The sequence below is a fragment of the Rattus norvegicus genome, chromosome 3 (genome assembly GCF_036323735.1).
Source record: "Rattus norvegicus strain BN/NHsdMcwi chromosome 3, GRCr8, whole genome shotgun sequence".
Taxonomy (NCBI): domain Eukaryota; kingdom Metazoa; phylum Chordata; class Mammalia; order Rodentia; family Muridae; genus Rattus; species Rattus norvegicus.
The window spans coordinates 135,708,535-135,731,291 of record NC_086021.1 but is presented as its reverse complement, the minus strand read 5'-3'; the positions used below and the strand labels follow the sequence as shown (position 1 = coordinate 135,731,291).

General features: G+C 44.4%; 1 protein-coding gene across 2 annotated transcripts in view; it reads right to left on the bottom strand.

Moving 5' to 3' along the window:
• Acoxl (acyl-CoA oxidase-like) overlaps positions 1–22,757 on the bottom strand; it is a 305,952-nt gene that overhangs the window by 89,000 nt on the left and 194,195 nt on the right. For both annotated transcript variants that reach the window (NM_001106508.2, NM_001415677.1), the window contains one exon: positions 9,310–9,419. In NM_001106508.2, coding sequence (NP_001099978.1) covers positions 9,310–9,419 — 110 coding nt within the window. The remainder of the gene's footprint in view (positions 1–9,309; positions 9,420–22,757) is intronic.

Here is a 22,757-nt window from a genome sequence, read left to right as displayed (position 1 = left end):
AGGTTCATTGGGAAGCTGCTCTCGGTTGAGCGAGTTCACTGGGCCCAAGGACCAAGGCCAGGGAAGGGGAGGGGGATAGAAGAGAGAGAGAGAGAGAGAGAGAGAGAGAGAGAGAGAGAGAGAGAGAGAGAGAGAGAGAGAGAGAGAAAGGAGGGGCAATTGTGCAGTGAGCAAAGAGTGTGTAGCTTTTCTTTCTTGACAGTTATTTCCATCAGGTGAAGCTTATAACAGTGTCCAAGATTTTCGAGTTATTATTATCTAGTATTGGGTTACTGAGCATTTCCCACATTGAGTTATTATCTAATATGCAGATACCATCATAACAGGGATATTGTTTAGGAAACTAAAGCTCAGAAGGATGCAGTCACCTACTGAATGTCCCACGGAGAGACCACCTTCAAGCCTCTGTGAGTTTTATTCTGGGGGATACAGATGCTGGAGGGGATAAGTGTCCAGAGGGCTGTAGGTGAGCATGGGGTAAACATGCTTTCCCTCGTGAGTCAGCCATTGATACCCTTCCCATTTGACAGAGGGGGGAACTGAAGCACAGGCTCTCAACAGAAATAAACACCAACAGACAAATGGCCCCCACCTTGGGAGTCACAGGTTTGACTTGGTGCTGATTTTGTGTTTCTTCCCCATGAATCTCCCGATAACCTAGATCACAAGACACAGGAGAGCTGGTGAGATATCTCTACATGGCGCTCACTGGCCATGCAACCTGACGACCTGAGTTCAGTTCCTGGGATCCACGTGGTGCAAAGCATGAACAGATACCTGTAAGTGTCCTCTGGCCTCCACACACATGCTGAGACACACACATGCAATGACATACATGTAAATAATTAAATGTAATTTTTTAAAAGGTGTGTTTTACTAGTTTGCATCCCTGTTGGTGTGATAAACACTGACCAAAACAACTTGGGAGGGAAAGAATATATTTAACCTATATTTCCTGTTTATAATCCATCACTGAGGGAAGGCTGGGCAGGAACTCAAGGCAGAGCCCCGGAGGCAGGAACTGAAGCAGAGGCCATGGAGAAACACTGCTTACTGGCTTATTCTTCACAGTTTGCTCAGCCTACTTTTCATGCCTAGGGGTAGCACCACCCTGCAGTGGGATGGGCCCAGAAAATCACCCACAGACTTGACCAGGCCAGTCTGATGGAGGCCTTTTCTCAACTGAGGTTCACTCTTCCCAGATGACACTGGGTTATGTCAGGTAGACTAAAAGCTAACCAGTCCATAGGACATGAATTCATACAAGGTTTTCCCATTGCTCACTTTCCTGTTTCCCTACATTCTGGGAAAGTGAATGGTTGTGAGACCCAAATAACTCACATTCCCACTAATTAAACCTTAAACCCCAGGGAGCTGCTGCTCATTCTAAGCAGAAGCTTACTCTTCACGAGTCAGAAGGGCAAAGTGCTCAGCGAATGGCTGCCTTCCTCATAGACAAAGGTGGCGGTGGGGTGGGGTGGGGTTGGGGGGAAGCTTACACACCAGCTCCTGGGAAATCTCAATCACTATATCAGTGCTCATTCTGAACCTAGCTTCAGAAAGCCGAATTCCTGACTCAGTCTAATTCATAAAACTTGCATGGCTTATTTGTTTTTTAATATGAATTAGTCATCCAGTGGCTAGTCTATGAAACCTAGAGCTGTGAGTGTTTATGTTGGACATTGCCATTCTGTCTTTGGATGTTTACCATAGATCGGTGTACATCCCCTTTAGACTGTGCACTGTGTGTGCAGGATGTCACCCTCACATCCATGTCCCCCGTGAGCGCAAGGAAGTCACCCAAAAGTAGAAAGTCTTGAAACTTGGACCACTGCCAAGGGAGACCTTGAGTAACTGCCTGTTTTACAGGAGAGACACAATAACTGAAGAAGTAAAACTCCATTAAAGGCAAATGGAGATCACCGGTCATTGGAGAAACGCAAATAAAAGCTGGAGTGAAATGGCATGTTACACCCAGCGGTCTGTCCAAAATTAAATATACTGTGTTGAATGTTGCCAAGGACATGGCAGAGACGCCAGAACACTCATATCTACCCAGGAAAGTGTCAAATGGTCAAACCGGCTCCGACACTCCCACAGTCTCTCATAAAACAAGCACATACGTTATGAGTAGCAACGTATATGCCCAAGAGAAATCAAGAGCAACGTTCATAAAAAGGCTTATATAAGACTATTCATAGCTGCCCTATTCATCAGAGTGGAAAGCTAGAAACATCCCAGGTGTCTGTCCATTATAAGAGAATGGAGAACAAATCACAGAATATCCATAAAATACCCTTCGGTAATAAAAAGGGGGGAAGGAATACATATGACACCACGAATAAATCTCAAAAAGCATTATATTGAATTATTGAGGCAGCTACAACAGAGTATAGACAGTATGTTCCATTTACATGAAACCCTAGAATGGGAAACTCTAGGCTTTGGTGGAAAAATATCAGAATAACATGTGTGCACTTGCCAAAACTCAACAAGTGTACATTTAAGTTGTGTGCAGGCTATCATAAGAAAATTCTACATAAGAGGAAAAAGAATTGTCCCCAAGAATTCTTGAACAATTCTTGTTCAAGAATTGTTGAACTTGAGTAAACAATGCTATTTCAGAGCACACTGATATCTGCAGTGTTCTTAAAGATGCACAAGGAGATGAGCAGACGCTAGGTGACAACACCAGCAGATTCCAGTTAATGATGCCTGCACTGTACAACAATCCCCTAAGCTCACAATGGAGCCGGGAATTTACCATTGCCTATTGGTACCATGGCCATTACAAGATCACACAATGCAAGAGTGGGGTGTGGTGGTGCACGACTTTAATCTCAGCACTTGGGAGGTAGAGGAGGGTGGATCTCTCAGTATGAGGCTAGTCTGGGCTGCAGAGCAAGTTTCAGGACAACCAGGGCTATTAGAAGAAACGAGAGAGAGAGAGAGAGAGAGAGAGAGAGAGAGAGAGAGAGAGAGAGAGAGAAGCTCACAGCACATCCCAGGACTTGTGTGTTTGTGCAGATGCTGCTGTGAACAGATTTACTGTGCTGCCCGCCAATCATATAAGAGTACAGCATAAGTAAATATGTAAACACGTATGCTATATAAGGATAATAAACAACTATATCATACCTTTGTGCACTTACAAGCCTACAATTTATCATTATTTCAGCATATAGTAAATAGTTGTTAAAATATTTACTGTTAAACAATGTACCACGTCCCCATGGTGATGACCATGTAAACCCATGGCAGTATCATGTCCTGTGATTTCACTGAGAGTCCAAGTTGAACCCTGATCTATACCATCCAGTTTTGTGACTTATACTCACTCCATGATGTTCCCCTTACAAAACAGCCTGGGGACTCACTTCTCAGAATTTGTCCCTGTTGTCGAGTGACACATGACTGTATACACATGATAGAGATTTTTACCATGAACAGTAATTAACTGTTTTAGCATGTTCACGGTAGATTTTTCCATGGGAGGTGAATACATGAATGTTCACCCTCAAAACCTTCAAATTTGGTTGAACATTTTCACAGTTGGATATGGATAATACCACGCTGTGAGGCAGAATCTTGACTCTTCCCAGAATCTGGCTGCCACTGTGAAGCCTCTAGACTGATATGAGTGTGAGGGTAGCGTTGGCAGGCTCACTGCCAGGATGCTGAGAGCGAGAGCTTCCTGGGTCAGTCCAGGTACGATCTCTGCTCAGGCCCACCTCCTTCCAGTGGGTCTGCCCTCCTCCCTGCCGAGCCACAGCTGTGCCTCCCAGCCCAGTCCCATAAAGTCTTTCTGAACCAGGCCTGGTTTCTCTCTAGTCCAGACGAACAATAGCCTTAGGTGATCCCATAATGGCTGCCTGCTTGGAGAAACTTCAAAGGATTGGGAAGTTCTCAGCCCTTCTTTCTCTGTGCTCTCCCCCCACACTTCTGAGTACTTCCCTTGGACATTGTCATTAAGACTTAAGTCGTCCTAATCAACTAAAGTATGAGTCCTATGGGAGCAAAGTCCCACTACTGCTGTGTCGTCATACTGACAGGCAGAGCTGTGTCTGGTACACAGGGAGTGTTGGTGGCAATACTCTCCTTTACAGAAAAACCGAAGTGTGATAGCACCAGCAAACAGAATGAGTAAATCCTGCCTAAGTGAGAGAGTGGTGAACTGTTCTAGAGTTTTTCTCAGTTTCTTTTCTATTGCTGTGAAGAGACACCATGACCAAGACAACTTACAGGAGAGAAAGTTTATTTGGGGTTTACAGTTTCAGGGGTTTAGAGTCCCAGGACCATCATGGTGGGGAGCATGGCAGGAGGCAGGCTATCAGGTGCTAGAGCAGTAGCTGAAAGCTTACATCTTGAGATGGCAACTACCAGGCAGAGAAAGCTAATTAGAGATGGCATGGGCTTTTGAAACCCCAAAGTCCACCCCAGTGACACTTCCTCCAACAAAGCCACACCTCCAAATCCTTCCCAAATGGTTCCACTAACTGTGTACCAAGCATTCACATATATAAGCCTTATGGGGCCATCCTTATTCAAACCACCACAGAGGTGAATAACTGAGACAAAAAAGTAAGTGGGCTAGCACTTTCCTAATATTTACAATTGGAATACTGCCTTGGCACATCAAAAATCTATCCTGGAAAATTTGTGGGGGGATATCAATTTGCATATGTTGAGAGCATGCAATGTTCCAGTGACAAAACACAGCTAGCTCTGCTCGCCATGTTCCAGTGACAAAACACAGCTAGCTCTGCTCACCATGTTCCAGTGACAAAACCACAGCTAGCTCTGCTCACCATGTTCCAGTGACAAAACCACAGCTAGCTCTGCTCACCATGTTCCAGTGACAAAACCACAGCTAGCTCTGCTCGCCATGTTCCAGTGACAAAACCACAGCTAGCTCTGCTCGCCATGTTCCAGTGACAAAACCACAGCTAGCTCTGCTCGCCATGTTCCAGTGACAAAACCACAGCTAGCTCTGCTCGCCATGTTCCAGTGACAAAAACACAGCTAGCTCTGCTCGCCATGTTCCAGTGACAAAACCACAGCTAGCTCTGCTCGCCATGTTCCAGTGACAAAACCACAGCTAGCTCTGCTCGCCATGTTCCAGTGACAAAAACACAGCTAGCTCTGCTCGCCATGTTCCAGTGACAAAAGCACAGCTAGCTCTGCTCGCCATGTTCCAGTGACAAAAGCACAGCTAGCTCTGCTCGCCATGTTCCAGTGACAAAACACAGCTAGCTCTGCTCGCCATGTTCCAGTGACAAAACACAGCTAGCTCTGCTCGCCATGTTCCAGTGACAAACCACAGCTAGCTCTGCTCGCCATGTTCCAGTGACAAACCACAGCTAGCTCTGCTCGCCATGTTCCAGTGACAAAAACACAGCTAGCTCTGCTCGCCATGTTCCAGTGACAAAACACAGCTAGCTCTGCTCGCCATGTTCCAGTGACAAAAACACAGCTAGCTCTGCTCACCATGTTCCAGTGACAAAACCACAGCTAGCTCTGCTCACCATGTTCCAGTGACAAAAACACAGCTAGCTCTGCTCACCATGTTCCAGTGACAAAAACACAGCTAGCTCTGCTCGCCATGTTCCAGTGACAAAACCACAGCTAGCTCTGCTCACCATGTTCCAGTGACAAAACCACAGCTAGCTCTGCTCACCATGTTCCAGTGACAAAACCACAGCTAGCTCTGCTCTCTGGAAAGGAGACAAAGAGGGGATGGTTTGCTGCAGGCTGTGAACAAGGTTCCTGAGAGGATGAAACCAATGGTGCTGGGACTGAGCTCTCTTCTCAGCTCTGCTACGAAAACAGTCAAACCAGTCAGCTGGGGCAAATCCCCAGCAGTGGGGAGTGTTCCAATGCTAAAAGAGAGTCCTGCTGGTTTCCTAGAATGCATGAGGAAAGTGAGACATAGAAAGTGAGAGAGACTTCAGTAAAGCAAGTCAGGCTTTAAAATAAGGCAGTTTGAATAAACAAGAAATTAAGCAGCAAGGATGAAAAGAGACCGGCTGCAGATCTGTGTATTTTCCTTTATCCCAATGGTTATGAGAAGTGTAATGCATAATTTATTGTATAGCCTGTGTGACTTTAGATTTATTTATTTTCTATGTATGATGTTTTACCTATATGTATATACATACGTGCACCATGTATTTTACTGATACCCTCAGTAGCCAGAAAAGGATACTGTATATAATAATAAACAAATAAATGACAAATAATAAATTATATTAATATATAGGTAAATAATAAATTAAAAAATTGGAGTTACAGGTGGGTAACCCTTACCATGTGGGTGCTGGGAATTGAATCCAAGTCCTTTGCAGGAGAAGCAAGTACTCTTAACCCCTGAGCCCTTTCTCCAGTCTCCTCCTCCATGTTTTCAATCAAGACTGTAAGATTTATTGCATATTCTATTGCATTTTCTAATAGGTTTTTGAATTAGTTTAATATATTTGGGTTATAGATAACAATAATCAGTTTCTAAGTAAAAGCAATTATTTTAAAAATACTATGAGCTCTCCCAAAGTAGAATTTAAAAAAATAAAACATTTATGGGCATACATAAAACAATAAAGAGGTGTCTTAATTTCACTTTCTGTTGCTGTCATAAAAACACCTGGATTAAAGCAACTTGAGGGAGTAAGGTTTATCTGGTTTACACCCCCAGGTTATATAGTTCATCACTTCCAGAAAGTCAAGGCATCAGGAATTAGTGTCAGGCAGCTAGTCACATGATATGCACAGCCAATGGCAAGGGCAATGGCTTGGTGCATGCTCACCACTACTCAGCCTGCTCATCGCTCACCGTTCATTCAGTCCAGGGCCCAGACCATGGTGCTGCCCACATTTGGAGTGGATCTTTCCACTTGAGTCAACCCAATAAGACAATCTCTCACAGGCTCGGTCATGGGTGTGTGAATAATCTGAACAATCTGAACAATCGTGGTTGAGATCCCTTCTGAGGTAATTCTATACTGTGCCAAGTTGACAAAGAAAATTAACCACCACAGTAAGGTGCATTTGAGGAGCAACAGAGGGGACAATGGTTGTTTGAAAAACACTAGATCAGGTGAAGCTCTGGGGAGACTGAACCACAGCAATAAAGCAAGGGACAAGTGCAGGACAAAGAGAGTGTAGCTGGAGGTGGAACTTACCAGAAGTGACCCATGGAGAAAGAGCTTTAACAGTCCTAAGGCCACTGGGTTAAATCAAAGTTTTAAACATTCTCACAAGCTCAGATCATTTTCAAGTCATTTACTGACTTTGTCCATCAAATAAAAGGTCCTCCCTAAACAGTTCAACAAGAAAACTGTGATGTAAGTCTAAAGCAGAGAATTATACTGATAAGGACACCAATCTTGATGGTTCAGTGGCTAAAAACTGATGATCCACGTTCTAGCCCCAGAACTCATAGAAGTCAAGAACTGACTCCTGAAAGTTGTCCTCTGACCTCTACACATGTGCTATGGCACACATGCACATACACACACCAACACACACACACACATACACACTCACACAAATAAATATAAGAAATTTTACAAAGGCATATCAAATTAAGAGAATAAAGAAATTCATTTGATAACATTTATAATGTAGCAATAACAAACTTGCACTAATAATAAATTGAGATTTTTAGGAAATTGTGTCTTTCAAAAAAATCATTTTTTCTTAAATTTTACTATACATATTAGTGTGTGTGTGCATGTGCGCATGTCTGTGTTGCACAGATGTGTGCATGCACATGTGCGCATGTTTGTATATGCATATGTATGTGTGCATGTGTGTGCACACATATGCCTATATGTGTGTGTATGTATGTGCTCATGCTGCACATGTGTGTACATGTCTGTGTGTGTGTGTGTGTGTGTACTGGAGGTAAGAATATTACTTGTTCTCTAAACATTTGCTGTGTTTATTACTTTACACATAGAGTTTAGTGGCCTTTGGTACACTCTATTATTATTAATACTGTTTAAAGATTTATTGTTATTTTTACTTATGTGTATATGTGTGTGTCTGTGTGTGAGTATACACATGAGTGCAGGGTCCAAGGAGGCCATAAGAAAGTGTCAGATTTTCCTGAGTAAAGTTAAGATAGTTGTGATACAAAATCACAACTTACTTAAAATATGATGAAGTGTTTTCATTTGGGGGGAGGGGTTATTTTGTTTTTGTTTTTGAGAATAAATTTGTAAACTGGACCTCATGGCTCTCAAGTGTGAACACTGTAGATGACAAGGGGGTTCAAAGAAGCGGAAACCTGCGTGCTGCTGGTGGCAATTGTAGCATGAACACTTTCTGGAGCCATCTACTGAAGTTAAACATCGGCATACTCCATTAAAGAGCAGTTCTGCACCTATGTAACAGACCCTAGGGCAGTGCTTTCCAAACAACAGATTACAAGTCAATAATGACCCATAAAAGGCGTTGAAAGGATTAAGGTCAATATCCTTCGATTTTCTTCCAAACGCCAGAGAGCATTGTGGATACAGCACAGGTCAGGCTACTGCGTGTGTGTGAGGTCTCGGTTGCATCTGAGAGAGTGAGCTCACTCTGTGGATATCTGTGGCACTGGAGAATGAACATGATGCTTCGAGTTGGAAACCCTCCCCGTGTTCCTCAGAAAACACGAACAAGGTGCTTGACCAATTTACACCAAATTTCAAAATATTGAACACAACTCAAATACTGACCAAAGCTGGAGATTTGAATAATACAGTCAAATTGTGGCATTTACTCATACAATGAAGGTTCCTGTCTACTCGTCTAACTTAGGTAAACCAAAGTAAAAGAAAAATCTGAGGTGAAAACAGAAAAATCACATAATATATCAGATATTGAGTCTTTTCAATAGAGGTTAAAGACAATAATTTAAAAATAAATTAAAAAAGTAATCCAGGCATAGATTCCCCAAAGTGGACAGGCTGGGGTCAAATCTCACCCCAGCCACTCATACTCCATTTAACTTTGAGAAAAATACTTAATTTTTGTCCCTCAGTTTCTCTACAAGTAAAATGGAAAGAAGAAAGAACCTACCTCATCAAGTTTTAAGATTTAAATTCACAGAATAAATAAGAAGAAATTTGAAAGGGCAGAGTCAGAAATACTTTAGGTCTTAAGTTAGATGGCAGGAACATAGCACTAATTTTACATAGTCCTTACTGCTTTTGTAGCCATCAGATACTAAATTTGTCAAACAAGCTCAGTTGACCTGTGTCAATGTTCTAGAAACAGGCGCAGAGTAAACCCCTATGGAGGAAGGATGATGTCTTGGGCCGCATGTACCTGGTTCTCAGCTTGTCCATGGCAGTTTCAGTCCAGTTCTGGATCATACCCAAGAATGGGTTTTTCTTATGCTGCTTGCTGTACTGGGCCAGCAGTTCCCGGGCCACAACCTGCACAGAGTTTACAATACATTAGCCACATCTCACAAGTGTTGGACCTGTCAGTGTCTTCCAAAGCCATAGCCAGATTAAGTTCACTGACCATTAACAAGCTCCATGGGAAGGGAGAGACCTAAGACCCCATCCTTCTGGGAGCCTCCACGTCCTGTGGTAGATATGTGGCGTTTACCAGGCCACTTTGATTCTTCCTCATGGCTTAATCCCAGCTCTGAAGAACTTCTTTCTCCCCTGGCTTCTGTTAGTCTCTTACATCAGCCGTGAGACAGACCATCTTGGTATATGAACACATGAAGTCGGCTTGCCCTCATGGCCCAGGCATCTGTTTTCCCTTTCTGCCTTTCACAAGAAGCGCATAAGAACTGCCAAGGTGGGCCATGCGTACTCAAACCCTGGGAATTATCAGAGATCTAAGCTGGCAGGAGTGGAGTTGCTTCCTCCCTGCCTCTGTCCCTGCTCTGGAGCACATGACCATGACACTCAACCAAGGTGACCCAGAGCAGTCAGACACATAGCACAGCACCTGGAAAGCCTCTTCATGCTAATGAGACATCTCAATAGCCTTAACCGTCAAGCCAATGATCTTCCCTTCCTGGATATTCTCATACCCCCAAATCATATAATCCCCGGCTCATCCCGATGTGCATATGCATTCACATCCACCCCTAATAAAGAAATATGAACAAGTTAAGATCATCTCATTAAAGATTGCCATGGGGAAGGCCTTCTCCTAAAAGAGCCACACCACTGAGACTTCTGAGGAAGGCCTTCTCTCTTCTCCCACCCCTCCAGTGCTCCACACCAGCTCTGAATGGGATCTGGATCCTGCTAGTCCCAGATCCAGCTTTTCCCTTTAGGCCTGATGTACAGCAGTGCTCTTATGTCTCAAGGGGAAATGAGGACTGTACACTCCCCATCCTGGACATTGTCCAACACCCCCTGAGCTGATGTATTGGTGGCATCTGGACACGGCCAGCAAAGACCCTGAATGGGACCATAGTTTAAGCCTTTGGGGAATACTATTAAAATACTCAAAGAAATCTATCAATATCCGTCCTTCCCATAACTTTAAAATTACAATTGTCTCAAAACACTGAATATTGTTGCAGATCTGCTCAAAATTATCTGTGGATCACTCACAAAAGAGGCTTAACCAACAGTACACAGCCAGTACTAGATGTATGAGTGATGTAACTTGGCCCAACCTGCCACTGACCAAGTCCTTGTAGCAGGAGTGAGCACAAGCAAACCCAGCCGAGCCATGAACCATGATGCCCAAGCTCAGACTGCCCTGCTGACAGAGTCACACACTACCAAATGCTTGTCAGGGCTAACCCAATGGGCTGCTGCATCTCTTCACAATAACATACATGATCTCTCTGTCTCTGTCTCTGTCTCTGTCTCTCTCTGTCTGTCTCTGTCTCTCTCTCTGTCTCTCTCTCTGTCTCTCTGTCTCTGTCTGTCTCTCTCTTGTGTGTGTGTGTGTGTGTGTGTGTGTGTGTGTGTGTGTACAGCTTTGCTTCTTTTCATGAGTCTGGGGATCAAATTTCAGTTACTTAATTTAATATGACAAGCACTTTACCCACTGAGCCATCTCTGCAGTCCTAAACCAAATATATGATTTTTTTTCCTTTTACTTTATTTAAAGACAAATCTTACTGAGTTTCTCAGGCTGCTCTCAGACCCGCAATCCTCTGGCCTCAGCCTGCTGAGTACCCTGATTCTAAGACTGTTCCCCAGGCCCTGTATTTCTGAAATAGTTTCATGTGGATTGTATGCATGTGATATATGCTGTCGTTCACAACAGTATTATAAGTGATACTTTGATTTTCATTGGGACATACAAATCTATTTATCTGCCTAATGACTATATAATATTGTTTTGACAAACCATAACTAATTAAACATTTCTACTCAGTGAGATATTTAGGTTGCTTCCAATTGCATACTGTTATGCAACATATGATATAGTTCAGTGGTGTGTGTGTGTGTGTGTGTGTGTGTGTGTGTGTGTGTGTGTGTATACATATTGTATAAGTACACTCACTCATGTATAGGAGTGTGGAGGCCAGAAATCAATTTCTCTCTCTACTTTTTTTTTTTCTGTGACAGGTTCCTTATTGAACCAGGAGTCCACCATTTTAGCTAGGCTGGCTGGCCAGTGAGCCCCTGGGATCTGCCTGCCTCCACTCCCCCATTGCTGATGTTAAAAATGCACACAGCCACACCTGTTTACATGGGTCCTTCACCCTTACCTAGCAGGCATTTTCCACATTGAACTGCCTCCCTAGCCCTTAATCTCCATATCAACATATCCAGACAGATAGCATTTTCCTGTTTTGCTCATGGAGACTAAATCCTCATGCAAATGAACACGAGGGTTCTTAGAGAAAACCATACTGCTCCTGGGAGCAGATGCTGAAAGATCTCAGAGGATTGGGTGGGGTGGGGTCTGGGGGAACTTTGTTAGCACTGGGGTGTATAATACCACGTGTGAAGTGCTTAGGACAGCCTCAGCCAGCCGAGGGCTAAGCTACCTGCGACGTTCTACCAAAGGCCACGTTCAAACACTGGTTGGTCGGCTGTTGGGAACCCAGAATCTGAGTCACTAACATCAAAGCCGTTGGGTTCTCTGGTGCCAGACTCTGCAAAGGTCAAGCTGCCTGGTGAAGGACCTAAGAGTTTTAGGTCAGCACACAGTGACTCAGCCATTCTCTCGCTTCCTAACTGAAAGCACTCGGGGATGTTTCCAGATCCAACTGGTGCTGGAGCCTGAGCTGTAGTCTGCACTTGAGGCTGCCACAGAATGCTGTGCAGAGAGGCAGCCACTGCTGCGACTCACTGAGATTTTTATTTTGCTTATTATAAACTGACTTTAGGGCCATCGAGATGGCTCCGTGGGTAAAGGCACTCATCGCCGACCTGTCAACCTGATTTCAGTTCCCCTGGAGGGTGGAAGGAGAAAATTAGTTGTTGCAAAGTTGTCCGCTGACCTCCAAACTTTCTTGCAGGGAGCAGAGAAAGCCCCGCGGGAGTAAAGTCCTGAGTAAATGCGTACGATTGACCGAAGAACAACCGTGCGACGACCCCAAACTCTCAGGAAAACGGCGAAGCCTTCCCTGCGAGAGTGGGGCTCAGCAAAATACAAAAACCTTCCTTTGGGGTGTGAGCGCAAGTGTCAGGAAACGGCCACCGTAACTTCCCCTCCCCACAATGTTTATGGCCTGAGGACTGCTCTCCATTAGAGACTGCTTCTATTGAGATTAGAAACCTGCCTCCTCCATCCAGCTGTGTACGATCAACCCAGAATCCTTGATTATCTGTATACAATAACCCTGCCTCCCTGTTCACCTCTATACAATAAACACACTGAGTTTCCGGGGTGCTGTTTCTCCAGTAGAGGGCCCAGCTCACCCCAGCCCAGGGTGTCTGTCCGTGTGTCCGTGTGTCTGTTACTTCTTTATTCACCCGCAGCTCCTCTCAGGTCAAGTCCCTGAAGCTGTGCAAGGATGTGACATTTTTGCGTGGTTCCTTGAAGTATTGTCCTAAATAATTTATTTCTTTAGGGGCCGGAAAGATGGCTCAGCGGTTAAGAGCGCTGGCTGCTCTTCCAAAGGACGCAGGCTGAATGCCAGCACCCACATGGCAGATTCACAACCTTTTGTAACTCCAGTTCCAGGGCATTTGACACCCTCTTTAGGTCTCCTTGGGTATGGCACACACAGGGTACACAGACATACATGCAAGCAAAACACCCCTATACATAAAATAAAAACAAATAAATATTTAAAAAATAAAGTTATGTCTTTAGATGGACCACGTGGCCTAAGATTTTACCTTAGAGTCATGGAGGGGGTGAGAACACGGTATAGAGTACCAGCACGCTAATTCCAGTGGGCTTGGAATCACCGTATGACGGGGTCAAGTGACACAAACATTTTCATGGACGTTGACAGCTATATAAAGTAAGTGTGAAAATCAAATACTGCCAACAGCAAGGGAAGCAAATGACTCTAACCGGAGGTAAAATTAAAATGGCCCCACATTAAAATCGTAAGTTCAGGTTTCCCAATGTATCATCAAGATGAGCATTTACAGTTTTGTAAATCTATTTAATTTATGATTTTCTGACTCAGTCTCCCTCTGGCTCCAGAGACAGCATCACTACATCAATTAAGAAAGTGCTGTTTCCGATTTCTGCCCACTGCACTGCTCCCTGGGTTGATGGTCACCTCAGAGTCCATGCTGGTTGTTCTGTGGTCTCCCTGCTGCAGGGAACATAGCTAACAGAAGGGCAGACATGTTTGTCCTTCTCCAGTAGACAAGGAACGAGAAGTCATCGTCCTGAATGAGGGAACGGGCAAGTTCCCTTCTTGTCTTCACTCCCCTCTCCCGTGGCTCCGTGACACCCTCCAACTTAAGCCGCTTAAGCCTTTCTGATTTAAGCAACTCAAATTGAGACTATTATGTCACCCTAATTAGAATAAAATTAGAATGATATAATAATCAACTTCTCCCTGCTAAATTTAAGAGAGACGAGAGAAACTGCCCCCTGGATAGTGCCACAGAAGCAGCTAACCCACTTGGGATCTCGCTCCTTTTCTAGGTCATGACAAATGCACGTGCTATTCAAATGGGTTATTTTGTGCTGCTCATGCCTCCCTGGCAACAGAGTCCAGATGTTGGAAGGCTTTCTTGTCCCTGTGGCAAATAGCCAACAAACAACATCATGGGAGGATTTGTTTTGACTCACAGTTTCATAGCATAGAGGGTAGAGTAGGGCAGAACCCTAGGCATCATGGTGGCCAGAAAGCAGGGAGTATGTCATTAACCGGCTTTCTCCTTTCTTTTTGTCAGTCCATTGAGGCTCCTGGCCTAGGAGACTGTACAGTCAAGGGTCTTCACTCTTGGGGAATCCTCACAGCCACACCCAGGTGTGTTTTGATAATCTTCCAGAGCTTCTCAAATTCAATGTAGTAGGTAGTCAAGGCTGATCCTTGGAGTAGCGATAGAAGCTCTCAGCCGCTAAGACTTGGGGGCTACAGTCTCTGGATCCAATACTTTATCAGACAAAATAACAGGCAGTCAAGATAGGGCAGATGCCTTAGCTAAGCATGCAGCTGAGGTAGGCTTTTCCACCTGTGAGATGTTCCTGATTATAGTATACCATGTTTCATATTTTCATCTCGTTATATCTTTAGTGTGATTTCCCACTTTAGAAGCACCGCTGATTCACAAGAAGTTACAGAAGTAAAGTAGGACAGAGAGATTCTCTCCAGCCATCACTTCCGTGCCCTGGATGGACCTCAGGTATAGCACAAGTGCATCTCGAACCCAGGAAATTCTGCAACACATTTCTTTGCCAGGATTTTCTTTATAGTAGAGATTTCATTATTTAATGTATATTCTTTTATAAAAATGATTTTTTTAAATCTAAGTCTGGTGCTGTCCTTACACCAAATCTCCTCAAGGGGGGTTGTGATACAGTTTCTGTCTGAAGACTGTCTTGGCTATTTATACAGACCTCTGTTTCTACGTGTGACTACCCTATTTCTTGCATGCCTACCCAAGAGTCCTTTCTTAGAACTTGGGAGTGACTGCGTAGTCAGCAAAGATTTCATTTTTTTTCTTAAAAAAAAAACAAAACAAAACAAAAACTCACAACAACAACGAAACCAGGACCCATCTACAGGAGGAATTAAGCTAATCTGTGGCCAACATTGAAGACTATGAATGTGAGGAACTGTACAGAAACACACATCAGAAGCACACATTTATAATAAATATCATGTGCATCCTGGAACACAGATTGTGTGACACCAATAAAAAGGGGTTTTGTTTTTCGGTTTCTTAGGTCAAATAGCTTTTCAAGGCATCTGTGAATCAACTTTGCATTTCCATATGCTAAAGATTTCACTGATTCTTGCCAGGTACAGTGAACTTGGAGTAAAAAGTATAACTGGGAAGGTTTGCTGCCAAGACAGAAACATTTGAGCCAATTAGGATAGAAAAATATGAGTCTAAGGAGAAACTTCTAGATAACCCTCTAGGGAGAAGGGAGGGACAGGGGGTGGTGGGGCTGCACTCGGATCTGCATTGTGATTGGCTATAGAGTCCAGCGAGGTGGAAGTGCTTGGGGCTTCAGGGGCCCACGTCGTCCTGCAAGCGCAAAGTAAACAGGAGTGGTGTCCTTTAGTAAGTTCTGATGGTGAGTGGAGGACAGAAAACCAAGTGGTGTCTTTCTGCACATGGCCCCATGCTACTTCCTAGATATCACCCCCTAAAGCTGGATCTGGTCCTGTACTTTCAGTTGGGATTGCCATGGATACCTTGTTAACACAGACACTTAAATATTGCATGGCACGTATGCTAAAATGTCATTTGTTCTTACTCAAAATGTACATGGAACGGAACACCCTATGTTTTCCTCTGCTGAAGTAGCAATACTGGGCTCCTAAAGGTCAGCTCAGGGGTCACCACAGTGTGTGAAGATCAGCAAACGGCAAGTAGGTGTGACTCTCCATCAGACGCTGTAACAGTCTGCTTCTCTTAGATGCCTGATGACACACCCAGGAAAGGCTTCTTGAGAAGTTCAGAATTCTCTGGTGAGAAGAGAGAAGGTGGAGAGAGCTGAGGGAAACACAGTAAGAGGAAGAGGAGGAAAGGGATCGAAGAAGGGAGGTGAGCAGAGACTCGTTAAAGCTATTTGAAGTTAACATGTAAATTCTGAGTGATACCTGGAGATACCAGTAAGGTCATGACTCACCAGCAAGGTCACAACAGGCCCAGAAGCTCAAAGAGTGAAATGGAGCCTTTCACGTAAGGAGTAGGGGAAGGAGAGTTGACCTGAACTTTAAAGATCAGAAAACCAACCAACTAACCTTCCTTCCTTCCTTCCTTCCTTCCTTCCTTCCTTCCTTCCTTCCTCCCTTAACTCTTTATGCCACACTTACAATGACAACAGCCTTTTGCTCTGAGCACCTGCCTCAGGCTCTTTCTGTTCTAAACTCTTTAGATAGAAAACTTATTTAATGGGTATTGATTGTCTACATAAAACAACTCAAGCAGGTTGCCAGGGTCTCAGAGCCAGGGTAAGAACTTAAAACCAGAGTTCATGTTTTAATAATTCTATACCAAACAGTGCCTACTATGGGACAGCTGTAGTGGCAGGGACCAGGGTTCATACAGAATACAGGAATAGGTGACTACTGGACAGATGGCAGAGACATAGCTCCATGGTAGGCATAGAAGTGACAGGTGAAGTCACAACACTATAGGCATAGATAGGCAGCACCCATTCACACTTGGTGCCATCAGGACAGGGAGGGAAATATGACTTCCAGGGCTGTGGGAAGAACACCTCAGAGGGCACAGAGGATGCTAGGAAAGCCCCCTTTGCTGTTTCCCATTGGGGCTTCTAAGGCAGACTCTCTAAATGTACCATTACAGATATGATTTGACACCTCCATGTGTCTGTGGGAAGTGCTGTGTGGCAGTAAAGAAAAGACAGACAGACAGACAGACAGACAGACAGACCCTTTTCTCCTTAGTCTTCCTCTTCCTTCCCACTTTCCCTCTTCAGTTCCTCACATACATGAGTCGTACAGTCTGAGTCGCAGCAGCAGCATGCAGTTCCTATCTTTTACTGTTACAGCAGGGCCACGTACAACACCCCTTCATGGGACTTGCTTGAATTGTTCTTTGCCAGAGAAGAGCTGGTGAACTAATGACTGGTGACCTACCCAGCTCACTGTATAAAAACCAAAGTCACCTTTGGTGTAGGGAAGAGACATGAAGCTTATACAAAAGCACAGGGTGGCCACAATATAATACAATTGCATTCATGCTGTGCACCCAGGACTCGATAGCAACACAGAATACAATATACATGCGTACAATCCTACATATACTGCAGGCGATGCCCCCATTCTCTAGGCAAAGGCCAAGCCAGAGGTTTCACAATGTGAATGAAACAGAGCATCATTCCTCATGTGACCCCCCACCCCTGACTCTGCAGCTTCTTATAGTTACATACAATTCAGGGGACTTTTGGTCGCTAGAGTCCATCTCCTGGGAATATCATGGATCTAAGGGCAGTAACTTGTGAAGCTCAATCCTGGTCCTTTGCCCTCCCCAGGGAGCCGCCAACCTTTTCCATTAGTACTCAAAGCTAGTGTTCAGAGTAGAAACATCCAGGAGAATTGTTTGGGAGCCACGGGCCCGGCCTACTATGTGGGTGGCTCTCATCACTCCTGGTAGATAGGCTTGGTTTGATACCACCATGCCAGTCATTGCACATTAAAAATACCTTGCTCTGGTAGAGCACTTACCTAGGAAGCGCAAGGCCCTGGGTTCAGTCCCCAGCTCCGAAAAAAAAGAACCAAAAAAAAAATACCTTGCTCGACACTTGAAATTCTGGAAAACTTGAACCCACATCCCCAAGGACAGCTACCAGGGAGAGCGAAGCAGCAGCTGTAGGCCCCGGGCAAAGGAAAAAGGACCTCAGATTACCTAAATGCTTACCAGCTCTGAGCGGTATTAAAGGACCCACCAGGCCCTGAAGGTAGAGATCACTGCTCACTTATCTTCTGGTGACTCCCAGAGGCTGGTAAGAGGAGCCTGGAGTGTGGCCACGCCCCAACCCCCAGCTCCGCCAGTTCTGTTATTACTCAAAAGAACCCACTTTGTGTGTCCAGCCAGTTCACCATGTGCCATAGGGTCCAGCTCAGGAGCAGGTCTGCTCTGCAAACACCTGACGCAAAGCCTCCCGGGTTTTCATTTTTGGTCCAAACCCTTCCCTATTGAGGGGCAGGAAACGTTCGTCCTTATCCCCAGTCTGCTGCACAGCCAAATCTCCAAGTTCAGATGTGTGCACTATGACTGGGAAAAGGGACCATAGAGAAGTCCAGCTGAAGGATTCATGGAGGGTTGGGGGCAGGGAGCTTCCTGAGGCTCTATCCCTCTCCAGATTTGAGGTGGTTGAGTCAAGACCCAGGAATGACCACAAGGTCAGTTCAGGAAAGTTGACTTCCGGGAAGTGGGTCAGGCCTTGAGAGCAGATGGGCCACAGAGCAGGCCTGCATTCCTCATGGAGAATGACAGGTGTTCTGACGGTTTAGCCCCATTACCAAGAACAGTGTACTGACTGGTGAAGACTAAACTCTCCAAAGTGAATGAGAGCCCCTCCCAAATGACAGTCCCCTATCCTCACCCCCACCACATTGCAAACGCCTCTGTGGGCCTGTCCCTTACTTCCATCAGGTTCTCTGTTCATGTCCATAGCCATGTGTCAGTCCCGTCCTCAGACCCAGGGCCTGGACGTGATCACGGCTCCAACATTACATGCATATAATTTTTATTACTGAAAAGGAAAAGCAAACAAGCCCTAAAAACCTGTGACAAAACAAATAAACAAATAGCAGGGAGGTTGCTGAAAATGAGCCCTTTCAAGTTTTCTTCAACTTGAGCAATGTGGAAACTGAAGGGAGGAAAAATCCCTCGCAATGTTGACTTAGCTTGTTTCAAATTATGTTACTTAAACGTGCTCAAATATAAAACTAGATATAAACACCTTATGTTTATAGATCTGTCCAACTATAAACGATAAAATTAAATACAAGCCACATTACAAGCACAATGAACCTCACATCAGCGGCCTTGATAGCAAGGCGTAAAATGCATTGTGGCAGGAACTTGGCCCTCCTAGATGTGGCAGAACCCCATACAGTTTGCTCTTGGCTCTGCTGGTTGGAGAAGAGGCCCTCTCCTCACCCTTTCTATAGCACACACCGTGCACCCCACCTCCCTTGGCTTTTGCTCAGCACAAATACTTTTCTTTTTCACTTACACTAAGCCTATGTCTTTTCTCCCCTCACTGGTTTCTAGTGACCAAGGTTGGGGCTTGGTACAGAGAGTTTACAAATCTTCCAGCTCTCTCTTGTTCACAGGGGCACTGCCTGAGGTCTCAGCTACCCACGGTTAAGTCTTCAGAAAATATTAAGACAAAGTTTCCAGATACAGTCGTTTTGATAACAATTCTTACAACTTATTGTTACTGTTGCTCTAGTATTACTTTTAGCTGAACCTAATGTAGAAATGAAATCTCATCATAGATATGTGTGTCCAGAGCAAACAGCATAGCCAAGGTTTGTACCCTGTGCACTACTCATGACTTGAGGCATTGACTAAGTGTCTCAAGATGTTCAGCCCACGGATCAGGGGAGGTCTCATGGATGCGAGGGAACCACTGTACAAAGACAAAGGCTCGATGCTCGTGTGAGTTCCGACTTGCATGGCTGTTATTCTAACAGTCAACATACCCTACTTAGACTATTCTGTTTAGATTATCCTCAAAATTAAAATACACAATTAGCACATTCTTGTCAAAGACCCACGGCATCATTCATACAACAATGCTAAAATCAACCTCACTGTGAAACTTACAGTCTGTGCAGAAAATGAAGGGATTTCTCTGGAGAACGGAGAAACAAAGATAAAAGAGTGGCTTGGATTTGGGAGGCTACCTTCCTCTAAAAGGGCACACATGGAGTCCTTGAAGGGAGCTTTAAATATTTAGATGACAAAACATCTGGTTTTGAAAACTGGGTGCCAGCTTTGTGCAAGGGTCAATGGACTTGGAAAGGGAAAACAATGCCGTTTCAAACTACCTTGGTCAGCTTTTTAAAATTACCCCGAAGTCTCTCTACTTTACAGAGGATGACCACATTTGGAATTGCTTGGGATCCATCCTAGCCCTCAATAGATCTTGGAGATATCCTTCTAGGAGCCCATGCCACTACCCTAGCTTGGGCTCCATCATTGTTCTGAAGTGTGCAGCTTGGTCCCAGGCACAGTTTTGGCTGCACTAAGCCACCATGGCCCTCACTACCTCTGCTGATCAGCTGTGTGGCCTCATTTCACACACCCCTTATTCCATACCTTTTACCCACTCCTGCATGTCTGTTGTCAGTATTATGGGTAAAGGTATGACGTCTTCTATTTGTAGGCTCTTGAACTAACTCCCCATCCTACCTCCAGGTCTGTGGGTCAGGAAGACCCTTGGCTTTTCAAAAGGTAGGAAGCTGATCTTCCAGAAAAAAAATGTAGTTATGACCCACAGCAGTGGGCACCTGGCCCAGATCCTGTTGCCAACTGGATCTCATCCCCTCAGACGGACTATGTGATTGAGCTGGTCCTGCTTTCGCTTCTGATTTTGGGGACATGCTTGCCCTAATGTTGGATCCCTCAACATCACCTACTAGCTACTGGACTCAACCAAAGCCAGATGACCAGGGTCTGTGAGATTGCTTTCTGGTTCATTACAGTGTTCTCTCTAGAAAAGAGGGGAACTCAAAAACTTCACACCACAGTACAGCCCTTGCTGTCACTCCAGGATGGCCACAAGGATCTTATTCCAGTTCATTATGTCTTACTTATCTGGGAAAAATTTCAAATTCTTCCTGCTATGGAAGGAGAAGAGCAAGGCTAAAAGATAGGTAAATTCGATAGATAGATAGATAGATAGATAGATAGATAGATAGATAGATAGATATAGTTAGATACATAGATAGATAGATAGGTAGATGGATAGATAGACAGACAGACAGACAGACAGACATAGAGACCTAGATAAGTAGATAGAGATATCTGATACATAGATAAGAGACAGATGATAGGAGATAGGTAAATAGAAGAGAGATGATAGATAAAAGATAGGTAATAGATGATAGATAATAAGTAGATAAATGAAAGATGATACACACACATACATACATACATACTACATACATGGTAGATGATATAGATAAATTTGTTCCCTTGGAAAGAACTTCTCATCTGTCACTCCTTATTCCTTCTCTTTCCTTCTTTACTTTTTATGCTTCAAGGAGGAACTATATATCTTTACATTTTTTTCTTTGTTTTTGAGAATACATTTTTGAAATATATCTGCCCCTTCATCTCCAATTACTCCATGTTTTCCCTAACATGTGCCTTACGAACATCACGTCTTTGTTTCCTGGGTTTGGTTTTGTGTGTGTGAGCGCTCTGATTTTGTGTTTGTTTTTTGATAACTCAAAAACTCCAGTTAGTATTGCCCATTTGTGCATGAAAGTGGGGCCATCCACTGGAGCATGGGAACCTACCTGTAGCCACACCCTCGAAAAGGAACAATTCTTGCTCCTGCAGACACTACCTATAGCCAGAAGCGGCTCCCCAATTAGGGATGGGGCTGGAGACCATTTGTCTCATCTATGCTGAAGTTTCATCTGGCTCGATATTTCGTAGGTTTTACACAGGCCATGTGTAGGCCAGCACAGCTGCTGTGAGTCCCTGACTATGATAGTCATGTCCAAAGCACACTTGATTCTTAAAAACTCAAAATCACATAAAATAAAAGTGTTAGGTAGAAGGTAAAAGGCTCCTACTCAGTGCTTTGCCTCCAATGTCTTGCTCCAGAACTGACCATTCCTCAGTGGTTTCAAACCAGTAGAAGCATCTAGCTGTTCAAGCTCTTGAGTGTGATTCATTGCAGCCTATTTGTCCTGGTGTCTCAGTGGGCGCTCGCTCTCTCTCTCTCTCTCTCTCTCTCTCTCTCTCTCTCTCTCTCTCTCTCTCCCTCCCTCCCTCCCTCCCTCCCTCCCCGCCTCCTCTCTCTTTCTCTCCTACTCTGGTCAAGAAGAAGCATGTTTCCCCCATGACATTGCTAAGCTCTTCCTGCTTCTTACCCATGCTCTTTGTTAAACAGAAGCCACTTCCTGTTTGAAGCCATCCTTTTGATCCTGTGGCTTTCCTGTGCCCGCTTGGACTGCATGTGTCCTGGGCTTGCTGCATCACTGCTGTTGGTCTGGGAATTTCTTTACAGAGTCCTCTTGGGCTGGCTCTAGAAAGCCATTGTCTTTTAAGTTCTCAATTCCTGTGTGCCCAGCTACCTTCTTTTCTCATTTACCAAAGAGGCTGTTGTGTTTTCTGTCACCTTGTGGTGTCCCTGTCATTTGCAGATAGCTGGATTCATTTCTGGCTTTCTGCCTTCTTCCTCTGGCTTTCTGCATGTAGCATGCTGTTGTGTTACTGGTGAAATTAGGTGTAGTGATAGATACATTATGCTCAAGATTTCTTGCTCATGAATTTCAGCATGGTTTTGTTTGTTTGTTTGTTTTGAGTTTTTGTTTAGTTTGGACTACATTGATGGAGATTACTATACCTATTACTTTACCTATAAATTCTTTGAGCTCTATGGCCATCTTAACAGTACTAATTATTCCAGTACACCAGCAGGACCGTTCTTTCTAGTTTCTATGTCTACTTCGTCTTCATTCTCTGGTGTCTAGCAAT